This window comes from Lissotriton helveticus, chromosome 11, assembly GCF_964261635.1.
Source record: "Lissotriton helveticus chromosome 11, aLisHel1.1, whole genome shotgun sequence".
Classification (NCBI taxonomy): domain Eukaryota; kingdom Metazoa; phylum Chordata; class Amphibia; order Caudata; family Salamandridae; genus Lissotriton; species Lissotriton helveticus.
Genome location: NC_136072.1, coordinates 35,505,434 through 35,528,735, shown reverse-complemented (window position 1 = coordinate 35,528,735; position 23,302 = coordinate 35,505,434). Strand labels below are relative to the sequence as shown.

At 42.8% G+C, this 23,302-nt stretch overlaps 1 protein-coding gene across 1 annotated transcript in view; it reads left to right on the top strand.

Annotated features, from left to right (window-relative positions):
- LOC144792231 (mucin-4-like) overlaps window positions 1–23,302 on the top strand; it is a 160,810-nt gene that overhangs the window by 24,831 nt on the left and 112,677 nt on the right. Inside the window, exons 3-5 of the mRNA XM_078667137.1 lie at window positions 5,951–6,061; window positions 19,177–19,350; window positions 19,472–19,548. Coding sequence (XP_078523263.1) covers window positions 5,951–6,061; window positions 19,177–19,350; window positions 19,472–19,548 — 362 coding nt within the window. The remainder of the gene's footprint in view (window positions 1–5,950; window positions 6,062–19,176; window positions 19,351–19,471; window positions 19,549–23,302) is intronic.

Sequence of the window (23,302 nt, the reverse complement as noted above, 5' to 3'; positions counted from 1 at the left end):
GTTGAAGAAAACGGGATTCAAGCAGTGCGGCTCGTGTGCCAGGATGATGTCAATTACTGATCCACACAAGGATTGTTTATGGTGTTTGGAATCAGATCACGACGTCAAGGGCTGTCGATCCTGTTCAAAAATGAATCCGAAGGCTCTAGGTGAACGAGAAGCTAAACTTTTATTGGCCAAAATTAAAAGTAAAGAAGCCGATAGATCTTCAAGATCAAGACACTCCAGGTCGAAACCGAAGTCAAGATCGAGGTCGCGATCGAAGTCATCGAGGTCGCGATCGAGGTCGAGGGCCAGATCGGAGTCGGCGTCGAAGTCTGCTTCTGCACATGCTTCGGGTTCCTCGAAGAAAAGACATAAGAGGAAGAAGCATAGTTCTCGCCATCATTCGAGGTCTTCGGACTCCAAGAAGAAATCTTCTCGTAAGCATCACAAGGACTTTGTATCTCCGTCTCCTGTTGATGGTGCCACTCCGGTAAGATCTCGAGAGCATACACCGGAGCTGGAACTGGATCCGAATCCGGATTCGGATCACTCTTCGGAACATGAGGACGTCGTGGAGGTTCCTTAATCTCCGATTCCAGAGGATGAACCGGAAAATCAAAAGGATCAAGAGGAGCTGAATCCAGTACAGCCTCCTACTAATCCTATGGGTTCTTACCCTTCTTTTCCTGGTCAAGATCCATCGCATTTCCTTAATGCTATGTATGGAGTGTATGCAAGGACAATGTACCCCACTGGAGCACCTGCGGGTCCTATGGGTCCTTTGTCTTTCAACTTGGGTGTTCCCCAAGCTTATGCACCGGCGCCTTTTCTACCTTTCATGCCGACTCCATATCCTTCATGGATCGGTTCGGCGCCGCCGAGGTCATCGACTCCGCGCACTGCTTCCCCATCTCCGGAGCGACCTTGGAATTCGGATCGGGGCTCGACGCCGGTTCCTGTTTCTCAACCCTCTGTTGTTCCAGCTCCTCGATCGACGCCGGCTCCGACTCCATCGGAGTCGTTGCCGAATCCATCGACGTCGATCCGTATGGAGTGGTCGAGATGTAGAGCCCAGCGTCTACTGGAGGAGAAAGAGTATATGGAACCTGAAGTGGAGGAGGGCGAGCTTCAGGAACATGATGATTGTTTTGAGGATCTTCATTCTGCTAGCAGTCTTGAACTTTCTCCTGAATGGGGGTTACCTGTGGTTTCAGATGCACCCTCAAAAGATGTGGTACTATACCATGTAGTAATTAGGAAAGCTGCTGATTTACTGAACTTAACTTTACCAACAGTTGAGTTCAAACCTAATATCCTCACAGAAGTCTTGCATTCGCCTTCTTCTATCATTGAGCCTACTCTACCTTTCACTGAAGCTCTGACCGAACCAATTCTGGAAGTTTGGAAAAAGCCTTTGTCTACACCTGCAGTATCTAGATCGGTAGCGAGACGTTATAGGGTGGCTCCTGGAGATCCTGAGTTCTTGTCATCTCACCCTTCGCCAGAGAGTCTGGTAGTTCAGGCTGCTTGTGCGAATAGATCGGCTGGCTCCTTTCCTCAAGTTCCTGGGGATAAAGACTCCAAAAAGTTGGATCAGGCCACTAAGAAGGTCTTCTCCTCAGGTAGCATGACCTTAAAATCAACAAATGCTACTTGTTTGCTTGGCAGATATGTGCATGCCTTGATGGACTCGGTCAAACAATTATCTGCTAAACTTCCAGAAGAAGACAGGAAAAACTTTAATGAGGTTGTTTTGGACACTCAGGCTGCAGCCCGCCAAGTTATTCAGAATGGCATGGACACTGCAGACTCTGTGGCTAGAATAATGGGTTCTTCAATAGCCACCAGAAGAGCTGCTTGGTTAAAGTCCTCAGAGTTTTCCACTGATGTACAGGCTACTCTTTTGGATTTACCTTTTGACGGGGTTGGTCTCTTTGGAAAAAAAGCAGATACAGCTCTGGAGAGGTTCAAAGATAGCCGAGCGACGGCTAGATCTTTGGGTTTGCAAGCGAAAGGTACAACCACCAGAAAGTTCAGAGGCTTTGACAGATCTTCCTTTCGTCCTTTCAGGCAAGGCCAGCAACAGCAGCAGCAACAGAACCCTCTGTACAAGTCTTATAGAGGTAGACAGAAGGGTCGTGGACGTGGATGTCAAGTCTCTTCCTCCTCTACTTCCTCCTCTAATACCCACCCCCCACCTGCAGCAGCAAAGCAGCCCTAGATCCGCCATTCCAGATCATGCAGGTCCGGTAGGGGGTCGGCTTACTCATTTTCTACGGGATTGGGAATCGGTTACATCAGATCTTTGGGTTCTCAATCTCGGAGAACATGGGTATGCCCTTCCCTTTCGGGAATTTCCTCCCAATTACCATCCTTGCCAAGGTTATTGTTCGGAGGACCACCTGCTTCTCCTGCAGGAGGAAGTCCTGGCGTTGTTCAGAAAGGGTGCGATAGAGGTGGTTCCGGAGCAGAAGAGGGGTCAGGGATGCTACTCCCGGTATTTTCTGATCCCCAAGAAGGATGGCAGGCTTCGGCCAATCCTGGATCTCAGGATCTTGAACTTGTATCAGAAACAAGAAAAGTTCAAGATGCTCGCTCTTGCGCAGGTTCTTCAGGCGCTGTTGGAAGAAGACTGGATGGTGTTGATCGACTTGCAGGATGCTTATTTTCACATCCCTATCCTGAATTCGCACAGGAAGTATCTCCGTTTTACGGTGGGTTCGCAACACTACCAGTTTGCGGTCCTTCCGTTTGGACTTACTACTGCGCCTCGAGTTTTCACCAAGGTGATGGCAGTGGTGGCAGCACATCTCAGAAGGTCGGGAATTCCTGTATTTCCGTATCTGGACGACTGGCTCATCAAAGCCGAGTCGCCAGAGAAGGTGCTCCTTCATTTGCAAGAGACAAGTTGTTACACAGGTTGGGTTTTTCAATAAATGTACCCAAGTCTCACCTGGTGCCCTCCCAGCACGACCTGTTCATAGGTGCGGTACTGGACACTACTGTATGTCGTGCATTCCCTCCACCTCAAAGGGTTCGCGACATACAGGGAATGATTCCTTTATTTTTCAATGGAGCGGTTGTTCCAGTCCTGAAGGTCCTTCGTCTGCTTGGTCTGATGGCTTCTTGCATTCTGTTGGTCAACCATGCACGCTGGCACATGAGGGCACTCCAGTGGTGCCTCCGCAGGCAGTGGTATCAGCACAACGGAGATCTCAGGGAGTCAGTGAGGATCTCCAGAGAAACTGCGGCGGAGCTGTCCTGGTGGAGTGTGGAAAGCAATCTTTCTCAGGGAAAGCCTTTCCAGCTGCCTCCATCGGTGGCCACAGTGATAACAGATGCATCCACTCTAGGGTGGGGTGCTCATCTGGGGGATCTGGAGGTCAAAGGTCTTTGGTCTCCAGAGGAAAGGTTGCTTCACATCAACCTTCTAGAGTTACGGGCGATACGTTTGGCGCTCAAGGCCTTCCTCCCTTCCCTTCGCGGTCAGTCGGTTCAGGTCCTGACGGACAACACGACCGCGATGTGGTACATCAACAAGCAGGGAGGAGTAGGGTCGCAGTGTCTCTGCAGAGAGGCTCTGCGTCTCTGGTCCTGGGTTCAGGACCATCAGATTTGTCTGATGGCAAATCATCTGGCCGGAGTTCTGAACGTTCGTGCAGACGTTCTCAGTCGGCAGTTCTCTGCCGATCACGAGTGGAAGCTTCACCCGGAGGTTGTTCTCGACATCTTTCAGATGTGGGGGACTCCTCGGGTGGACCTGTTTGCCACTCGCGAGAATGCTCAATGCCCGTCATTCTGCAGTCTCCAGTATCCAATGCAAGGAGCTTTGGGGGACGTGTTTCAGTTGAGTTGGGGAAATCAACTCCTTTACGCGTTTCCCCCCATACCCTTGATTCCTCGGGTTCTGAGGAAGATTTGCCAAGACCGGGCACGCATCATATTGGTCGCCCCGGATTGGCCAAGAAGGGTGTGGTACACGGACCTACTCCACCTCTCCTCTCACCTGCCGCTCCATCTCCCTCTCAGGGCAGATCTCCTCTCCCAGATGGAGGGGCAGGTTCTACACCCCCACCTCCAGACATTACACCTTCATGCCTGGAGATTGAACGGGGCAACCTGAACTCTTTTTCTCTCCCTCACGATGTGGTGGATGTCATACTTTCGGCCAGGCGCGACTCCACCAAGTCCATCTATTCGTACAGATGGTCTAAATTTGTTGATTGGTGTAGGGAGAAGGCTGTTGACCCTTTGAGGGCTCATCTGTCTGATATTTTGCAGTTTGCTCTCTCTTTGGCGCAGCAAGGATTTGCTGTTGCCACTGTCAAAGGTTACCTTTCGGCGTTATCGGCATTTCTCTGCTTGCCGGACCAGCCGTCTCTTTTTAAATCTCCAGTGGTTTTGAGGTTTCTGAAGGGCCTCACAAATAAGTTCCCTCCTTCTCCATTTATCGTGCCTCAATGGGATTTAAATCCTGTCTTTCTTGATGGGTTCTCCCTTCGAACCCTTACACAAGTGTCCCATGAGGCTTTTGTCTTTCAAGACGGTCTTCTTAGTAGCAATCACCTCGGCAAGGAGGGTGAGTGAGCTTCAAGCTCTTAGTTCTAAGCCCCCATTCCTGACCATTCATGCTGAACGAATGGTTCTTAGGACCAGGGCTGCTTTTCTGCCTAAGGTGGTAACTCCCTTCCATCTGGGACAATCCATTACCCTTCCTACCTTCTTTCCTCCCCCTCACCCTTCTAAGGAGGAAGAGAGACTGCCCCGTTTGGACCCTAAGAGGGTGGTGTCTTTTTATCTGGATAGAACTAGAGACTTCCGGATTGACGACCAGCTGTTTGTTGTTTTTGCTGCCTGTCGGAAGGGCAGATCGGTGCACAAGGGCACACTTTCCAGGTGGATAATCCTGTGCATCAAGATTTGCTACTCTCTGGCGGGTAAGGACCCTCCTGAGGGTATAAGAGCTCATTCTACCAGGGCAAGGTCTGCTACTTCTGCATTGTCTAGAGGTGTACCTATTGAGGACATTTGCAGAGCCGCGACTTGGGTCTCCCTCCACACTTTCGCGAAGCATTACTGCTTGGATACCGAAGTGAGGAGGGACGGCCACTTCGCGCGTTCTGTCCTCCAAGATTTCCTGGTGTAGCAGAGTGGACACCCTCCTCCGGGAGTGGGGACTGCTGTGGGACTCTATTCACAAGGTGAGGAATCCACAAGGCAGATGTATCTATCAGAAGAACAAGTTACTTACCTTCGGTAACGCTTTTTCTGGTAGATACAGTATCTGCCTGTGGATTCCTCACTGACCCGCCCGCCTCCCCGTTGTCCACTCTGCTATACCTGGTCTTATTTGTACATTTATTTGTATATTTATTGGGTTTTTGATACCTTTGCTACGCACTATGTGTGCTATTATGGTTTGTATGTACTGTGTACACTGTATATATGTATATTTACTGTCATTGGTCCGTCCGGGTGCCTCGAAGGCACGGAAAAAGGGCGGAACTGATGTCATCACGCCGACGTAGGACTAATAAGGGTTCGGTGACGTCAGACGGAGTCGCGCGCGATGCCGCGTTCCTATGACGTCGTCCACGCCGGCGTGCTACAAAGAAAAATTCCGAACGTTGCTGACGCAAGTGGGGATATTCACAAGGTGAGGAATTAACAGTCAGATACTGTATCTACCAGAAAAAGCGTTATCGAAGGTAAGTAACTTGTTCTTTAGACCTCAAACCCCTTTGCTACACATTGAAATAGCATGTGTCTGTGCCCAGATGCAGTTGTCTCTCTTGACATAAGTTCTCGCTCCCTGAATAAAAGCAAGTCCTCAGTGTGACATTGGATGATTGCTACATCCACATACATGATTGTGTGAGTGTGTATGTTTGCCCTTTTTTGTCTCCTAGATATATTCCCATTTGGTCCCCTTGTTTTACACCCCTGCTGTCTTCCTGCTCCTTAGGTCTACTTTGCAGTGATGTAAATGAATGCTCAAACAGCCCATGCCATCAAAACGCAACCTGTGCTAACACGTTAGGAAGTTACACCTGCACCTGCAACTCTGGATACAAAGGTAACTCTAGAGGCGTGATGGGTGGCATGAGTTTTGTGACTGTGCGAAAGAGAGCGAAAGAGGATGTATAAAGGTACGTGCGTAATACAATCCAATATTGTAATTGAGGTTCACCAGAACCCCAAGATGGCAACATTGGATTGCATTACACATGTTATCCATTGGGTAGTTTTTATGTTACATGTTTATATTAGGGTAGTTGGCTTGAACACATGGGTTTCTTTAAAGAGCCTTTAAAAACAGACACATGGAGTTCAAATGTTTAGGTTTTGTTTAAATTTCTTGAATACATTTTTGATAAAACCAAGGGCAAAGGTGATGGTCAGTGCATTTGCGGCAGTGATGTTCATCACACAACTAAGAATGAACAATTTTCCCCACAACATTTGCTACATTATTTGCAACATTTGCATTTTTCACCCAAAATTGTTTTTCTGGAAGACATGGATTAAAATAATACTGCCAGAGACTTTGTCCCGTAATTTGCATTTTTTGCTAGACAGTTTAGTCCACATAATCAAGTAGTCCTGGCGACATTGAAACTCTTCAGATTTATTTGGACGATAAAATCCGTATTTCACAGGCAACCATGAAATATTTTTTCAGATTTCTCGGTTCTCTGAAATATATTGGTTTTCTACCTCTTTGCACTGCATTTTGTGCAGTAAAAGTCTTTAAAGCACACTGTTAATAGTAGAGCTACATGTTCAACAGACCTGTCCTCAATATGGAAGAATCTTCATAAGGAGTGTCCCCTAATCAAGCCTTCAGAGCACACATTGGTGGAGGTTTGACCACAGTAGAGTTTCTCAGGGGGTGGACTTAATCAACACCTGCAGAACAAATTCCAGCACAAAGAACACTCTGCCCAAGATGCTTTTCCAGGGATTTAAGCAATTAGTAAGTGGTCCTTCACCATTTCAATATTTGTAAAGATTTTATTCAATTTGCTTTCATTGTGCCTATCATCTGCTTAAGTAAGCATCCTGGCTGGATAATGATCATGCTGTTGCGTTGTTATAAAAAAAAATTGGAACCCTCATTAGCACCACAGTATCATAGGGCCTGATTGTTTTTTGCAATTCATGATGCAAATTAGATTTATATTTCAGGATGCTTAATTAGTATTAATAGAAAACCTGCAGAGCATGCATCATACTTTAGTACTCAAACACTCTTGTGGTTTTCAGTATGATAGAATTTAGAAAGCATTGAGGTATACCCTGGTGATAGAAGAATGAATAACCATGCAACAGTATCCAGTAATACTTTAGAGAATGTTGGATTACAAATAATACTGTAGTTTCCTGTTGAGGACAGAGATAAGGAATTGTATGCCAGCATCCATGTGCATCCTGGAGAGGGCAGGAAGATGGTTTGCTAATCCTGGGGAGGGTGGATGATAAACTGCTTAGCAATAGCCAGGTATATTCTCAAGTTTGCACAATGATGGATTGTATATATGTATACATGTATATAGGGATATCCCAAGGAATTCAAGATGATTACTCACATGACCCCATGTAGCATGTTTATGTAGTATAGATTGCTTCAAGTGTAATAGTGTTGAGACCGGCTTATAGTGTTGCATCTCTGTACACAGTAACTTTGTGTGCCCTGATTTACATGCACTGATTTGGTGAGTTCAGAATCATGCTGGAGGTTGGTAATCTAGTTGAATGCATCATGTGATGACAACAGTTAGAATGTTAATAGTGTGGGAGGATAGAACCATATTTCACTTTAGAGACTGACTGTTTTTTGTATTTGCCAGGTGGTTATACAGACAATGTATGTATGTCATATTTATATATGACAAACAAGCCAGGGACAGCTACAGGGCCAAATGTGAAGAAAACATCAGAGAGCATCTTCCAACAGCAATGGAAGGAGGCCGTTGAGACCTGCATGGGAAGGGGGACATTTACAGAATTATATTTATCGTCCTTTGAAAAGATGTGCGCTCAGCTCTTTCCTGACCTGAAAAAACGCTTAGGTTGAAGTACATAAATATATGGGTGTTATTGACTGTCCTGGGAACATGTTGGATATGAGATCCTTTGGGAAATACAAGTGTTGATCTTGATGGCTTTGAAGACAATGGTGCTGGGAGGTTACAAGAGCTGAAGAAGATTGGGGGTGGTATGAGCAATTTCTTTAAGTCCTGGGTGAGGCATTAGTTCATCTGTTGGATAATTCTCATGGGTGCTCATGTGGGGTTTGATTGGCTGTGGAATATGACATTGCCACCATCTAGATGTAAGAGTACAAATGTCTGGATGGCAGTTCTAATGTCCCTATCTAGGAGGAATATTTCCACTTTCTCCGGTAACGTGAGCTAGCACTATCTTGGTCTTCTTGGTGATGTGTTCATTGAAGGCAAGTTCAGTCTCAAGGTTGAATTCACAGACTTGGCACTGGGTGGTACGTGAAGGCTGAATCAGTCCAGGTTCATGGAGTTGAGCCAGGTTTGGAGAAGCTGTTGATTTCAATCGTTGTTTAACAAATAGTATTCTACCTTATTGGATATCAGTTTCAGATAAGTGCTGGACATCCAGGACTGAATAAGGTTCAGGCAGTGCTTGAGGCCGGAGAAGTTTGAAAAGGAAAGTTGTAGGTGGTCATCATTTTGGTGACCCCTGATGCTGTTATCAGAGATTGGAAAGCCAAATAGCTCCATAGAGAGGATGAAGTTGATATCAGACTGTATGATTCTGTGGAGTACTCTGACAAGTGATGTTGTGCTTCTAGGATCTACAAATGATCATCTACATGGATGGGTCTATAAATTAATTAATTAATTTTGTATTTATTTTTGGAGTTTCATATAGTGTCAACTTTTTCTGAAGTTATCAGAGCGCTTTCACAGTAACATTTATAAGGAATACACAAGAAAATATAGCAGGCATGCAGGGTGATAATATATAACAATTGGTGAAATAGATGAACCATATAATTTGGAGGTTGTGATAAAAGGTTATTTCATGGGTAGTAGGAGTATATTAACAGATTATTTCCAAAGCTAGTGAGGTTTAGGCTGTTTGGTGGTTGAGGGGGAAGTGCATCAAGGCAAGTTCATGTATTTGTTGAAAATAAGTAATTCGAATTATTTTCTGAAGTGTAGTAATGAATGATTGTCATGTAGATCCTATGGCAAAGCATTCCAAATTCTAGACACATTCCCAGAGAAGGAGCGGATAAGTGTTTTTTTCTACTTGAATTTGGACAGAATCAGGAGTAGTGTGTTTGAGGTTCACAGAGGCATCTTTGAGCCAGTTTGTTTACGAGGTAGATAGTTTTTTGGTTTAGAGAGCTTTTTGGAATATGCAGCCAGTTTTGGATATGATTCTTGCTTTGATTGGTAGTGAGTTGAGTTTCTTAAGTGTGGGAGTGATGTGATCATAGTGGCTCTCCCCAGAGACAAGTCTACTTGCTGCGTTGAGTACGGATTTATTAGGGATAAGGTGGTTTTTATGGGCACCAGTGATTGTTGCATTATTTTTCCAAGGTTTTTGCAATGTGTACAAAGCACTTTTTTGCTGAAGCATTCATATGGTCTTTCATGCCCAAGTGTTTTCAAGTGCAATCCCTAGTGACTTAACAGAGTTGGAGATAGATAGTTTACAGTTTAATTCAATTAGGATGTCAAGACATTTATGGATAGGATAGAACTTTCCTTTTGGCTAGATGAGTAGGAGTTCTATTTTGTTGGATTTAAGATTTAGGTGGTTGTTGGTCAGTCAAACTTACACCATGGAAAGAGTGTTGTAATGTGCTTGATGTTTTTAGATGACAAGATTTTAAAGAGGAGTTAGGTGTCATCGACATTAAGATGATAGTCAATTCTGGCTTGTTTCAAGGTCACTGCAAAGGGGTTCCATGTGGAGGTTGAACAAGTCAGGGGATAGGATTGATCCTGGGGGACTCCTTGTGGGCCTGGTACTGCTGGTGATGTGGAATTGTTTAATTTGATTATGAAAGATCGTTGGTCCAGATATGAGGCAAACTGCTGAAGGGCAGTACCATTGATGCCTGCAGGCTGTGAGAGGGTGTTGAAGAGAATGTTGTGGTTGACTGTATCAAGGCCGCAAAGAGGTCGAGGAGGATTAGGAGGCAGGCCTGGCCATGGTCTAGAGATCTATGTAATTCATTGGTGATGTTCAGGATTGCAGTATCCAAACTGCAGCCTTTCCTGAACCCAGATTGGAAGGTGTAATGTAGGTTTACTTTTTCGATCTGGTTGTTGAGTTTTGAGAGCACACATTTGTCAATAGTCTTGGCAAGGAGAGGAATATTAGTTATTGGTCTGTAATTGTAAAGGTCATTCGGGCTAGCATCTGACTTATTGATAGGGGGTGTGACTTGGCCAAGTTTTAGGCATAGAGCCGATTGATAAGGAAGATTGAATGATTTTAGTCCACGGTGAGGAGATGACGTTTCTGAGATTTTTGACAAGAGTAGAGGGAAGAGGGTCAGAATGGTACAATGCTGGCTTTATAATTGCAAGTGTTTTAACAATTTCATCTTGAGTAATATTTTCAAACTTGTACCAGGTTGCATTGATTTTCAGTTGTATGTGATTGTGGTTGGTGCCCTGGCCCACTGGGGGGGTGTTTTGGGGGACTACCATTGATTGGTGGTGTGATAGTGAGGGTATCATCATTGGTAGAAGGGGTGAAGAGGTGGTGCAGTCCAGGGAAAATTGATGTTTGTTATTTTTTTTGAGAAAAAGTTGCCAAACTCTTCATGGTGCTTAGCAGAGTCATCAGTTGAATTTTGAGGGAAAGAGGAGGTTTGCAGTTTGATGATGTTGGAAAGGTCTTAAGTTCTTTTTCTGGGGTGGTCAAGTCGGGTTCAAAAGAAAGAGGATTTCTTTCTGTAGATATTTCTTTTGTATTTTAGGCATTCAGCTAGGAGGAGAGGGAGATGGGTCAATGAGGGTTGTTGTCTCCAGATTTTGATAACCAGCCTCAGTTCTTGTCTCTCCATATTAAGGTTGTTATTGAACCAAAATCTGTATGGGATACTTCTTGATGTCTTGGGTTTTAGATGGGTGACTGTGTTGAGATGTTGTGCCATTTTTGTGTTATAAAGGGAGCTCAGGTCCTCAGCAGACGTAAGAATAGAGCATGATCAGATTCCCCTTGGGGTATCCTGGCATTGATAAAAAATCTGCTAACAATGACCAGTTGGCTTAAGGAAACTGACAGAGTCAGGTTTAAGAAACTTGCAGAAGGCCAGGACATTGCTCTAAGAGTAGAGCAGAGGAGGAAGAGTAGCCAGTCAACATATATCCAACTTGTCCAGAGGATAAGGCTGAATCAAGGTAACACATAATATTTTTGGTTTCAGTGACATAAAGGACCAGAGAGTGAATGGTCCTTGCAGAATTAGGATCTGAATCCTATCACTGCTAAGGCTAAAACATGGATGAACTAATGTTGGTTGGGCTGGTAGGTGGATGACTAGTGAAGGACATTGGTCGTGAGTCCCATTTTGAATTTCATTGTTTGGAGGAGAAAGAGATGGTTGATAATATTATGGGAGTCTGATAGTGCCAGATATTATCTTTATATGAAGTCAAGATGTTTTCATCTACAAATTGGAAAGTGACTGCTTCAGTGCTTCAGCATTTTCTGAAGCTTGTGAGCCTTGATGTGATATTGTAATTTTAGGTATAGGCTTCAATTAATGACCTTACTGATAATGGTTCATGGTTGATGGACTTGAAGTTGAGTAGATCATCAGGATGGATGGTGAATTTCTTAAGGAGGAAAATGATCTAGCTTAACTTGCAGGCTCATGAGAACAAAACATTGGGCAAGGGAGGTGTTGATAATTGTGAGCAGGGGCGAGAGAGTGTCTCCAGAAAGGGCTTTGATGAAGACTGAGGATGTGGCTTAAAGAGAAGATACCATATGCTCATAAAATTGTTTCTTTGTTTCTGCTGATGCTGCACCAATGGTGAAATGTGGGCAGTTTTGAACTTGTTAAGAAATGCTGTATATTTGTTTTGCAAGATATAGGAGCTTGTATCCATTTGTGCTTACTGCAGGCTATGTTTGTGGTAATAAAAGGGAAATAACAGTAAAACCCGACCCAACAGACCATAAAACAGAGCCATAAAAAGCCCAAGCAACGACCCTCACACTGACCTGTCAGACCAGCCCATGTGACATGCCCAATGTGCCCTTTAGGCCAATTCGAACCCGCCTCTAATCACCCTAACTCTGCACTTAGTACATATGTTGGGGTACGGGGCAGATGGACATATTGACAGTTGTAACTGTAGTCTCACTAGCACTGGGTTTAGTGTAAATGCTTGTGGCTGTTATATTTATTATTGTCACGCCAGTCTCAATAAAACTGATGATATTATAAAAACAGAGATACGTTTATTTACTGTTTTAACCTAAGACAATGTAAAATATTGTTATTGTGAAAATAGATATATCTATGTTATATAAATGTATTGTAGATGCATTACAAATGTATTTAAAGTAAATGGATATTATTAAGATTTAATAAAGAAACATTTTTTTGGTAAATAACTTCATATTACCTTTGAAGCACTCTAATTAAAACAATGAACACATATTCATTCCTCTCTCTGGAGATTAAACATACATCTAAATCACTGAGGCTGAACATCTCACCTGTCCCACATAGCAGATGTTCCTGTGAGATTTCATATTCCACTTGCCAAAAACAAAACATTTGCACATTCGCCAAATGCTCCCAATAAATGAACAACCTACTAAAGCACTGGACATTTCATACAAACAGCAAAGGCTCTACCCGGTCTGGATTTTCACTAAGAAACACCCCATACAGATATCTGTGCTTACAAATTGCATTAGTCAGACAACTTCTTTAATCCTTTCAGAATCCTCACCTTAATACACCTTGTTCAAGCTAAAACAGAGATAAAAATGTTAAAATCTAAAGACCTCAAATAAATTGACAAGAAACATTGAGAAAACCATAAGCTCCACATATGTGCAGGCGCATGGGTGCGTAGCGGGTACTTAGTAATGAGTTTGTAATATTTTAACAACATTATTTTAAGTTGGTGACACTTATGTATGAGCATATGTTAAAATATTACAAATGCCTTCAAAGGTGGACTTTATAAACAAGACAGAGCCACCCAATATTCCTGTAAGGACTGGGTATTATCAATTACAAAACACAAAATGCCCCCACAGGATTTGTTTCACAATACTTCAATAAATGCAAATCAGTCACCAAACAGTGATCTTCAATCAACAGAATGCAGGAAATACAATTTATCGTGTTATTTATTCACAATTTTAAAAAGATGAAATATGGCAACGTACATACTACTCGAATATTTGCACTTAGTCATCAGTAGTATAAAACACTTTTCGCTCCTTTATATGGACCAGTAAAAAGACCATACATCACATTGGGCCCGATTCACAGAACTAACTTAAGACAAAATCCTAAACTTACTACTTTTGGTATTCACAGAAGTTAGGATTTTGTCTTAAGTTTGTCTTAAGACAGACTTAAGACAGACTTAAGACAGACTTAAGTTAGGATTTTGTCTTAAGTCTGTCTTAAGTCCGTCTTAAGTCTGTCTTAAGTTTGTCTTAAGACAAACTTAAGACAAAATCCTAACTTCTGTGAATACCAAAAGTAGTAAGTTTAGGATTTTGTCTTAAGGTCGTTCTGTGAATCGGCCTCTCTCTCTTTAGAATATCAATGAACCCATTCTGAGGTCATAACCATGATTTTTATATTTGCGAAACAGTGTTTAACTGTCGACCTTTCGGTCCCCCCTAGGTCTATACAATCCTCGGGATCATTATCAGGACGGACAAGTTGCACATCAATATCTACAAAGGGAGCAGGGATATAGGTCTGAGGTTGGCTAGCTCATCCCAGGGAGTTGCAGTGTTTTTCCTGAGCGGTTTGACCAGAGCCTTTGTCCATCCTTTCGAAACCTGTCCTGTGCTCAGCGAGAGGTTTATCAGCCTCTGGATAGCAGGTCCCAGATCCATTGCCAATGTGGGCATAACACGTGCAGGGATAATGTCCAACGGGCAACCACTCTTTATCTGGGAGATGAGTGCTAATACTTCCTCAATCGAGATGGGGGGAAATACAGAAAGGGAATGCATGACCGTTGTTGATTTTTACAGATCAAATCAAAAGGCATTGGTGACTTTTTCTAAGTACTTAGAGGCATGTTTCTCCTATGGTTGCGATATTGTTATAGAACTGTTGAAGAAACTGATAGTAGCTTTGTGCTATATTGTATTCCCTATGTTCAGCAGATCAGAGGAAAATAGAGTTACGTCCAGAATCTCAACTTCCGGCTGGAAGTGATTGGTAATGATGGTTTACCCATTACTAAATAACTTAAGATTTGGTATTATATGGTTATTACAACTTAATGGGTTCTAGCACACTCTCCACACCAATTAATATGGGGAACTTTCTGGTAACACTTTGGGTGTTGGTCACTTGGTTTGTTTTGTAAGTGAGCAGACGATACTTCATATGCAGGGAATTTAGGGTTTTCCTTCTTTTTGATTGTATTTATTTGTAGATATTGATGTGCAACTTGTCCGTCCTGATGATGGTCCCGAGGATTGTATAGACCAACGGGGGACCGAAACGTCGACAGTTAAACACTGTTTCGCAAATATAAAAATCATGTTTATGACCTCAGAATGGGTTCATTGATATTCTAAAGAGAATGTGATGTATGGTCTTTTTACTGGTCCATATAAAGGAGCGAAAAGTGTTTTATACTACTGATGACTAAGTGCAAATATTCGAGTAGTATGTAAGTTACCATATTTCATCTTTTTAAAATTGTGAATAAATAACACAATAAATTGTATTTCCTGCATTCTGTTGATTGAAGATCACTGTTTGGTGACTGATTGATTAATTGAAGTATTGTGAAACAAATCCCGTGAGGGCATTTTGTGTTTTGTAATTCAAAGATGGACATCAAAAATGCGTGTGCATCCATGGTTGTTTTTGAATGGGTTTATTAAAACAATTCAAAGATCGCTTCTATAGATATGTGGAAATACATGGCAGTCATTTCTGAATGTGTTAGCAATATTTTATTGAAAACCCTTCACAGATGGACAATTTTGGGGCTCACTTAGGGCCATATTATCAAGAAAGGGCGATACATTATCGCCACTTTTATCGGCAGGAAACTGCCGCTAATGCGGCGATAATGGGCTTGATATTATGCCTTTGTGAATTCCCATAGAACCCAGGTTCTGGTGTTAACCTGGGCTTCTATGGGAGTTCACAAGGGCATATTATCAAACCCATTATCGCCGCTTTGGCGGCAGTTTCCTGCCGATAAAAGCGTCGATAATCTATCGCCCTTTCTTGATAATATGGCCCTCAATGCTTTGTATCTGGCATGGGGGCATGCTAGGCTAGATTTGTACTTTGAATTTGAGAGCACATTTTAAAATGATGCATCACTTTTAATATTGTGAAAAGTAATGTGTTTGTAATGTACTTTTACTTATTACACTCTTCCTACTGTGGTTCTCTCCCTGCTCCTCAGCCAGTGATGACATCAGATGGAATGTTGGTTGTGTTGGTTTGTATGAGTATGTCAGTTGGTGTGGTTGGGCTGAGCAGTGGAGAGCCTGCTCCTGGTGGGGCATTCCCATGGATCTAACTACATCTGGTCACCTGTAACTAAGAAGAGATCTAAAGAATAAAGCAGAGATCTTTATACCTACTTCACCTGGTCTACGCCTCTTTTACCGTTTTAACACTGGCGACGATTCAAAGAACCCATGGAGCTACCTTGATGGATTAACTTTTAAAGACAGAAGTAAATGAAGCTGCTTTGAAGGAGTAAGAATATTAAGAAAAGTTTCCTTCAGTTTGGAAATTTATGAGACTTAAAAGACCCAAGTAAGTGAACATTGACATATGGATATGCTGAAACTAGGCACACAATTGCCCCACCAGTAACCCTGCCAACGGTCGCCCTTAACTGAATTGTGCCAGTTTCTGTATCCTTGCAGGTTTTGAAAAAGGACTGACAGTCTATGTTATATTCTTTCATATAACAGCTTTGAGAAATACTGCCCTTGCGTGCTAGAGCGTTTGCCTGAAGCTGCAAAGTGACATTCTTACAACCACTTTATGGCAGTACATGATGGACTTTCCTTTTTCCTGCCTGCCAACAGATTATAGCGTGTTCTCTATGTATGCCTGTTTAAGCTTAACATCAAAAGACTGTATACTACGTTATGTAGAAAGAGAGTTTGACCCTTGAACTACCGTTTTTAAGATGTAAAAATCGAGCGTTTTTGACACTATTTACAAGAAGAGAAGTGCTCTGAATTGAACACCCTTTTGAAACATTGCTATACGACCCTTTGGAGAGTGAACAGAGCTCAATATGGGTCATTAATTCCGTGTTTGTTTATTTGATAGCAGACAGCATGAAAGAAAACATGATCAAAAGAAAGTGAACAAGAACTTCACTTTCGGCAGCTCAACTGCTTATGACCCATGACAGAGAGTTCATAGCACCGCGTTGGATATTCACTTCGATAATTCATTTGGGGAGCATGTAACATGGTGTTAAGCAATTTTGGAAGACTGTTATTCAATTTGAAGCCATGCTGGGTACAAGTTTTTAATTAACCGGAATGTGATTGCAATAGTCATTGAAGTGTGCGAGGTTTGAACTTTTGTGAAAGTTCGGTTTTCACACGCTCACATCTTACCTTGCCTGCGTGTCTTCAGTATGACGTCTGATCCTACGTGAGGTGGTTCGAGAGTATTGTGCTGATTATGCACGCGATGATGCCTTAACGTACCGGTAGCCACCCGGGACAACGTAATCTGCGTGCTACCATTTTAAAAGTTTGGCGCAGCTATCTTTTGGCACGAACAGTTGTGTGGGAGCACTTCTGGAGTCATTACCATGGATATTCCAACCGCGTTCCTGGCAAACTGCAAGCAAGCCATAACACTCTCAATCAGCTGTGTGAGCAGACGTGAGGTGACGATTTTTAAATGTATAATGCTTCATGCTACATTACAAGAAAATGTACTGTTTATCAAATTACCAATGGAGGGGGTGTTTTTCAGCAGACTTATTGGTAGATTTTTTGGACATCTATGGATTTATAATAATACTAGCAGACTACGGATTCAGATTCAAGACTTCGGGTGAGAGATCGCTCATCGGACCACATGAATGTTAATAATATTATTTATACTGGTCATTGAAATGTTATTTTGTGTGTGAGTTTTAGTTCAAGTTTGTGTGTGAGGCCTGGACTCATATATGTTACGCTGAGTGTTCATGTTTGGGGAAGTCATATTTATTATTTTATGGAGTGATTGGAGTCCAAATGAGTTTATTTTTGTGTAGTATATGCCCCGGAGTCATGTAATTGTGGGGTTGTCATGGGTTTGAGGATACCCTAGATTGTCTTTGGGTTATGGAATACCTATAATTTGTTGGTTTTAGATTTATGGTTCCCAATGGAATTATTGTCTGTAATTTGGATTAAGGGATACCCTGGTTTAATTTATGTTTGGACTGTGCGTCATTGTTACGCACCTGGTGTGTTTTTCGGACTGTGTGTTACGGGTGCACACGTGGGAAGTTTACCTTTTGTGTAGCTTCTCCTATTTGGTTTTAAACCCTGTATGTGGTTAATGCCTTTAGTAAGTGTTTGGACTGTGCTATTTGGTTGTGCACTTTGAGTTTGGTGATTCATATGTTAGGGGTTTAAGCTTACCATAATAATGGTTGCTTTGGGTTAAAAGGATACCCATTTTAGTGTTTTGGTTTGTACAGTTGGGGGTTGTAGATCCCTCTTCTGCCTCTGTTGTGCGCCTTAGTTTATGGTGCATTTGGCTACTCATAATTGTGCCCATAGTTTGGGACGTGAGTTATGTGGATAGTTTCCACTGGTCTTGAAGTATGTTTTAATTAACTTGGTTTTTTTGTTTGTGATCTTTATGAAAGGGAGATGGGTGTAGTATTTGAGTTCTCATCCATTTTCGTTTGTCCTCAATTGTATGTTTGGCAACTTTCATGCTTTGTTGTTCGGATCACTTTAGCTTGGGGATGTTGTATAATTTTTCTTATTATTGCATCCTCTTTTGTTGGAACGTGTGTTTTGTCATCTTCACATGTGTTGTGTTGTTTGTTTTCTTTCATTGTAAAGCGGGGGATGTGTTGTAATGTACTTTTACTTATTACACTCTTCCTACTGTGGTTCTCTCCCTGCTGCTCAGCCAGTGATGACATCAGATGGAATGTTGGTTGTGTTGGTTTGTATGAGTATGTCAGTTGGTGTGGTTGGGCTGAGCAGTGGAGAGCCTGCTCCTGGTGGGGCATTCCCATGGATCTAACTACATCTGGTCACCTGTAACTAAGAAGAGATCTAAAGAATAAAGCAGAGATCTTTATACCTACTTCACCTGGTCTACGCCTCTTTTACCGTTTTAACATAATGCATAGTTGGCGCAAGGGGCTTTTAAATAAGCCCATGAGTGCTTCTCCTTTCACAAAAAAGCAGCACAAAAGCCTGCTTCTATTTCAAGCATTTAAGCATTTCATTAATGGTAAGTGAACTACTTGGAGAAGCCTCTTTTGTAGGAGGGGGAACTTAAAATCTGGGAGTTTTGAACTAATATTGTCAATTAATAAAGTTCAAATCAAATATCTCAGAATTCAAAGTGCTGATGGATAGCAAACAGGAGGGGATTGAAGTCTCAGTGATGATGTGGATAATAGGAGTATTCTTGACAGATTTGGGGATAGAGCTTTGAAATTTCTGAGTTCCATCTGTGAGCTACTCACTCATGCTTGAAAACCTGCTTGCGAGAGTTACATTTATGGACATTTTGAAACTTCACTTAATGGACACACCATAGACATCAGTTAGGGATACCAAAACCAGATGATAACACTCCTATCATCTCCCCTCCCCCTGCCTTTTCATTCCAAAGCTTTCTTTAGAGAAACACCTGAGAATAGTTGGCTTTGCCACTGCTTGTTTTTCATGTCATTGTTTATCCACTTTTTAAACCATAAACCTAAGTAGATGTATGCTGCATTTTTGCAGGAAGTGGAACGTTTTGCTGCTCTTCAGAGTGCGACGCGAACCACTGCCTGAACGGAGGCACGTGTCTCCTCTCGGGCGCGCGCTGCGCGGAACAGATCTGCACGTGCCCTGCTGGGTACGAGGGAGAAACGTGCTCAGAGCAAAGCCTGTTTTTTGTGCCAGTGGCTAGTAAAGGTAAGTCCAAAATAGCTCAAAAAGGCTAAGCTTAAATGTCAGCTTTCTTCCTCTGCTTTGTGAAAATACATTGTAGTTTTATAATCCATGTCACTAAATATGTTCAAATTACTTTCATCAGCTAATATCCCAAAAAGAACTGTCATTCTGGTTTTGTCTTCAATATTTGCTTTCAACAGCACAGATGCAGAGTGCAAGGTTAGTCACTTTCAGTTCAAATATTCATGTTATCTGTGTAAATATGGGAACCAGATGTAATGCCATCTGAAAATAAAAAAAGCAGCATTAGTGCACCTGAATGAATAAAAACTGATGTAGTTTTCATACAATACAGCATCTCAAAAAAGAAAATCCTTATTTTTAGAAATATTTATAGCTTTTCTGCCAATTGATTTCATCCATCGTTGGGTATGTTGGCTTCTAGTGTGTGAATAGTGTCAGTAAAGATAAAACCTCAGTAACCCAGTGGGAACACAGGAAATACCAAGCAGTAATGTGTAGGACGGGGGATTTAAATCAATAAACTGATGAAGAAAGAAGGATGAAATAAAATAAAACCCATCCACTAATAGACCACTACCTTAAGTAACATTATGAAAAACTTCAAGATATACGAAATATTATGCAGCAAACTAAACGAAAATATTTAATATTGACGTCTTATTTTGGATATCTTAAAAATAATAACAAAACGATAAATATTCATGCAGCAAAACTAAGGGATTGAAGCTCTCAAAAAGGGAGAAGGGTCCTACAGAAAATTTGGTTCATGATCAACAGAATTTGTTTTCCTCTTTAAAAATGAATGTGGTAGACATGTTTTTGTTAAAGCCTTCCTCAAGACCAAGACAGCTTTCAGCTGTGTAGTTGTACAAAATCATCACAAAATGGACAGGCGAAGGTGGCATGGGTGGTGTGGATGTCCATGATGGCGACATACCTTATAAAGAAGGATCAGATTAGCAGCTGGTTGTTTAAATTGTGTCTAGAAATACAGGGGCAGATTTACGAGTTCTTGCGCATCTCTGCAAATCTGCAGGGATGCGCCAGAAAAGATGCGACACGCAATTCCCTCCCTGCGCCACCACAAATGCATCGCATTTACCCAATGCTGCGCACCTTGGCACAAGGATAGGGCGATGTGTGTCGCACCCTGTGACGTAAGGGTGGCACATTGCTGAAGTTGTGTCGCTGGCGCGACGTGGTCCACCAATGCTCAGGGGCGCCCTATGCCTAACATAGTGCGTCACTCCTTACACCTGCTTTAAGCAGGCGCAGGGTTTTGACGTACCATGGCCGTAAAAGTGACTCAGTGAAATCTTTCTATGGCAACATATACCCCCTCATTTTGTTCCTTTTTAAATTAAAGGTTTTAAGAGTTGCCACTTTATTCCAATCAAGATGGCTTCAGGTGTGCCATACCTTTGTAATAAGTAGGACTGTTAGCGCTCTAGTTGTTCTTTAGAACACTCTGGGAAGCTGCAGTAGAACACAAAGGAATCAACTGACAGTCTCTGTCCTTGTTGGATGTACATGTTTTACTGAGAATGTCAGCCTTCATTCTCACATGACTAAGAAAGATAATGTGAATTTGCAGAAAATATGCTTTCAGTTTAGCTTATAGATCCCCTTCCAAATGACTGTGGGAAAAGCATGAGATAATAGTTTTCTTTCAAACATGATTTATGATATCCCAGCAGAAGGCTTTTTCACATGGTAAAATCACCTTAGAACACACCACAATTCCTAAAATGAGTATGGTACCATCAACAAATGATTTATAATGTAACTAAAGTCCTAAAACCTTCTATTAACTGAAATGTGCTATCACGTATATTGGTCCCAAGATGGCTGCCAACACTTCTTGGATGAAGTGCTGACAGCCAATCAGATCTCACGATGAGATGTGTGGTTAGGCTCCGCCCAGATATATACATTTTTTCACATTTGATTTTCTCAACAACTACTGGAGGGATTTACACCATTTAAACAAAAAGGCGATCTGCGAATCAGACTCTACCATTTTGCCAAATTTCTTGTAATTCTGTTCAGCCGTTCGGGCTGCAGCCGTGTCTAATCGTCCTATGGAAATTAACATGGGGAAAGCACGTTTTGGGACACCCCTTTTTTCTCGGCCCCCGCTTGACGAATCTTCCCAAGACTTTCAGGGAAGGAGCGGAGTCGAGCGGGCCATCTTCTTTGAAAGATTCGCGAAGATTCAACAACCGGCGCCAAAGTTATTCCCAATAGAATGTTGCGGATTTCCTATGGAAACTAGGTCCTAACTATAACTACCTACTGGCGACCGCCAGTAGGTAATATATATATATATGTATATATATATATCTATATATATATATTCCAAATCCTGGTCCTCTATTTGCTGAACCACTTCAATCGAGTGCACACAAAAAGCCATCCAAGGGGGTTAAGGCAATATTCAAGATTTATTGTACGCTTCTGCTACAAGTTGACAAACTCGTTTCAGCGTTTCTGCCTTCGTCAGTGTCAACCAAAACTTTACTCATTCGTGTATAAGTAAAAAAGTGCATCACAGTTCATGAACATAGAAAGTTTCATGTGCAGTAAGTATCAACAAAATGAAATAAAAATAAAAAAAATGAAATAAAAAATAAACTAAAGTGCGGCGGCCATCCTATAATGGGTCTTTTTGTATCTAAACCAGTAAATACATTTCTGATAGATACATCTGCCAGTGGATTCCTCACCTTGTGAATATCCCCCTGCGTCAGCAACGTTCGGAAAACTCTTTTATAGCAGGCCGGCGTGGACGACGTCACAGGAGCACGGCATCGCGCGCGACTCCAGCTGTCATCACCGACTCTTTATTAGGCCTACGTCGGCTTGATGACATCAGTTCCCTTTTTTCCGCACCGTCGATGCTAACGGTTTTTTGGGATCTCTTGTGTTGCGGATAGTAACTTTGTTGCTATTTGTGTGTTATTGTATCTTTCTCGAGCCACTGTCTATCGCCGAAGATGTCGTCGAAGAAGACAGGATTGAAGCAGTGCGGTTCGTGTGCCAGGATGATGTCCATAATCGATCCGCATGATGATTGCTTGTGGTGTCTGGGCTCGGACCACGATGTCGGAGGCTGTCGTTCCTGTTCCAAAATGAACCCAAAGGCTCTGCGTGAACGAGAGGCTAAACTCCTTCTGGCCAAGGTAAAAAGAAAGGATGCCAAGAGGTCTTCGAGGTCAAGATCCAGACGCTCGAGGTCGAAGCCAAAGTCGAAATCGAGGTCGAAGACGCGATCGAGATCGAGGCCGAGATCGAGGTCGAGGTCCCATTCGGAGTCGGCGTCGGAGTCGGCTTTGGGTCATGCTTCGGGATCCTCGAAGAAAAAACATAAGAGGAAGAAGCATAGCTCGAGGCATCATTCCGGCAGGGAGTCGGATTCGAAGAAGAGGTCTTCACCTCGTAAGCATCATAAGGACTTCATGTCTCCATCACCATCTCGTGAGCATGAAGGTGTAGCCTCACCTTTTCAGTCCCGAGGGCCATCTCCGGATCCGGAACTGAATCCGACTTTGGATCCGTGTCAGTCTTCAGCGCATGAGGAGGATGACGTTGAAGATCCTCAGGCTCCGGCGTCTCCGGTGCATCACCCAGAAGAACAGGAGGGTCAAGAAGGAACAGTTCCGGTGCAGCCACCTCTGGGGCAGCCAGTGGGTTCTTACCCTCCGTTTCATGCTCCTGGACAGGACCATTCACATTTCCTTAATGCAATGTATGGCGTGTATGCCAGGGCAATGTACCCCACTGGTGCACCGGCTGGTCCCATAGGTCCATTATCTTACAACTTGGGCGTTCCTCAAGCTTACGACCCGGCGCTTTTTCTGCCATTTTTACCGACGCCATATCCACCATGGCTTGGTTCGGCGCTGCCGAGGCCATCGACTCCGCACATGGCTTCGCCGACTCCGGAGCG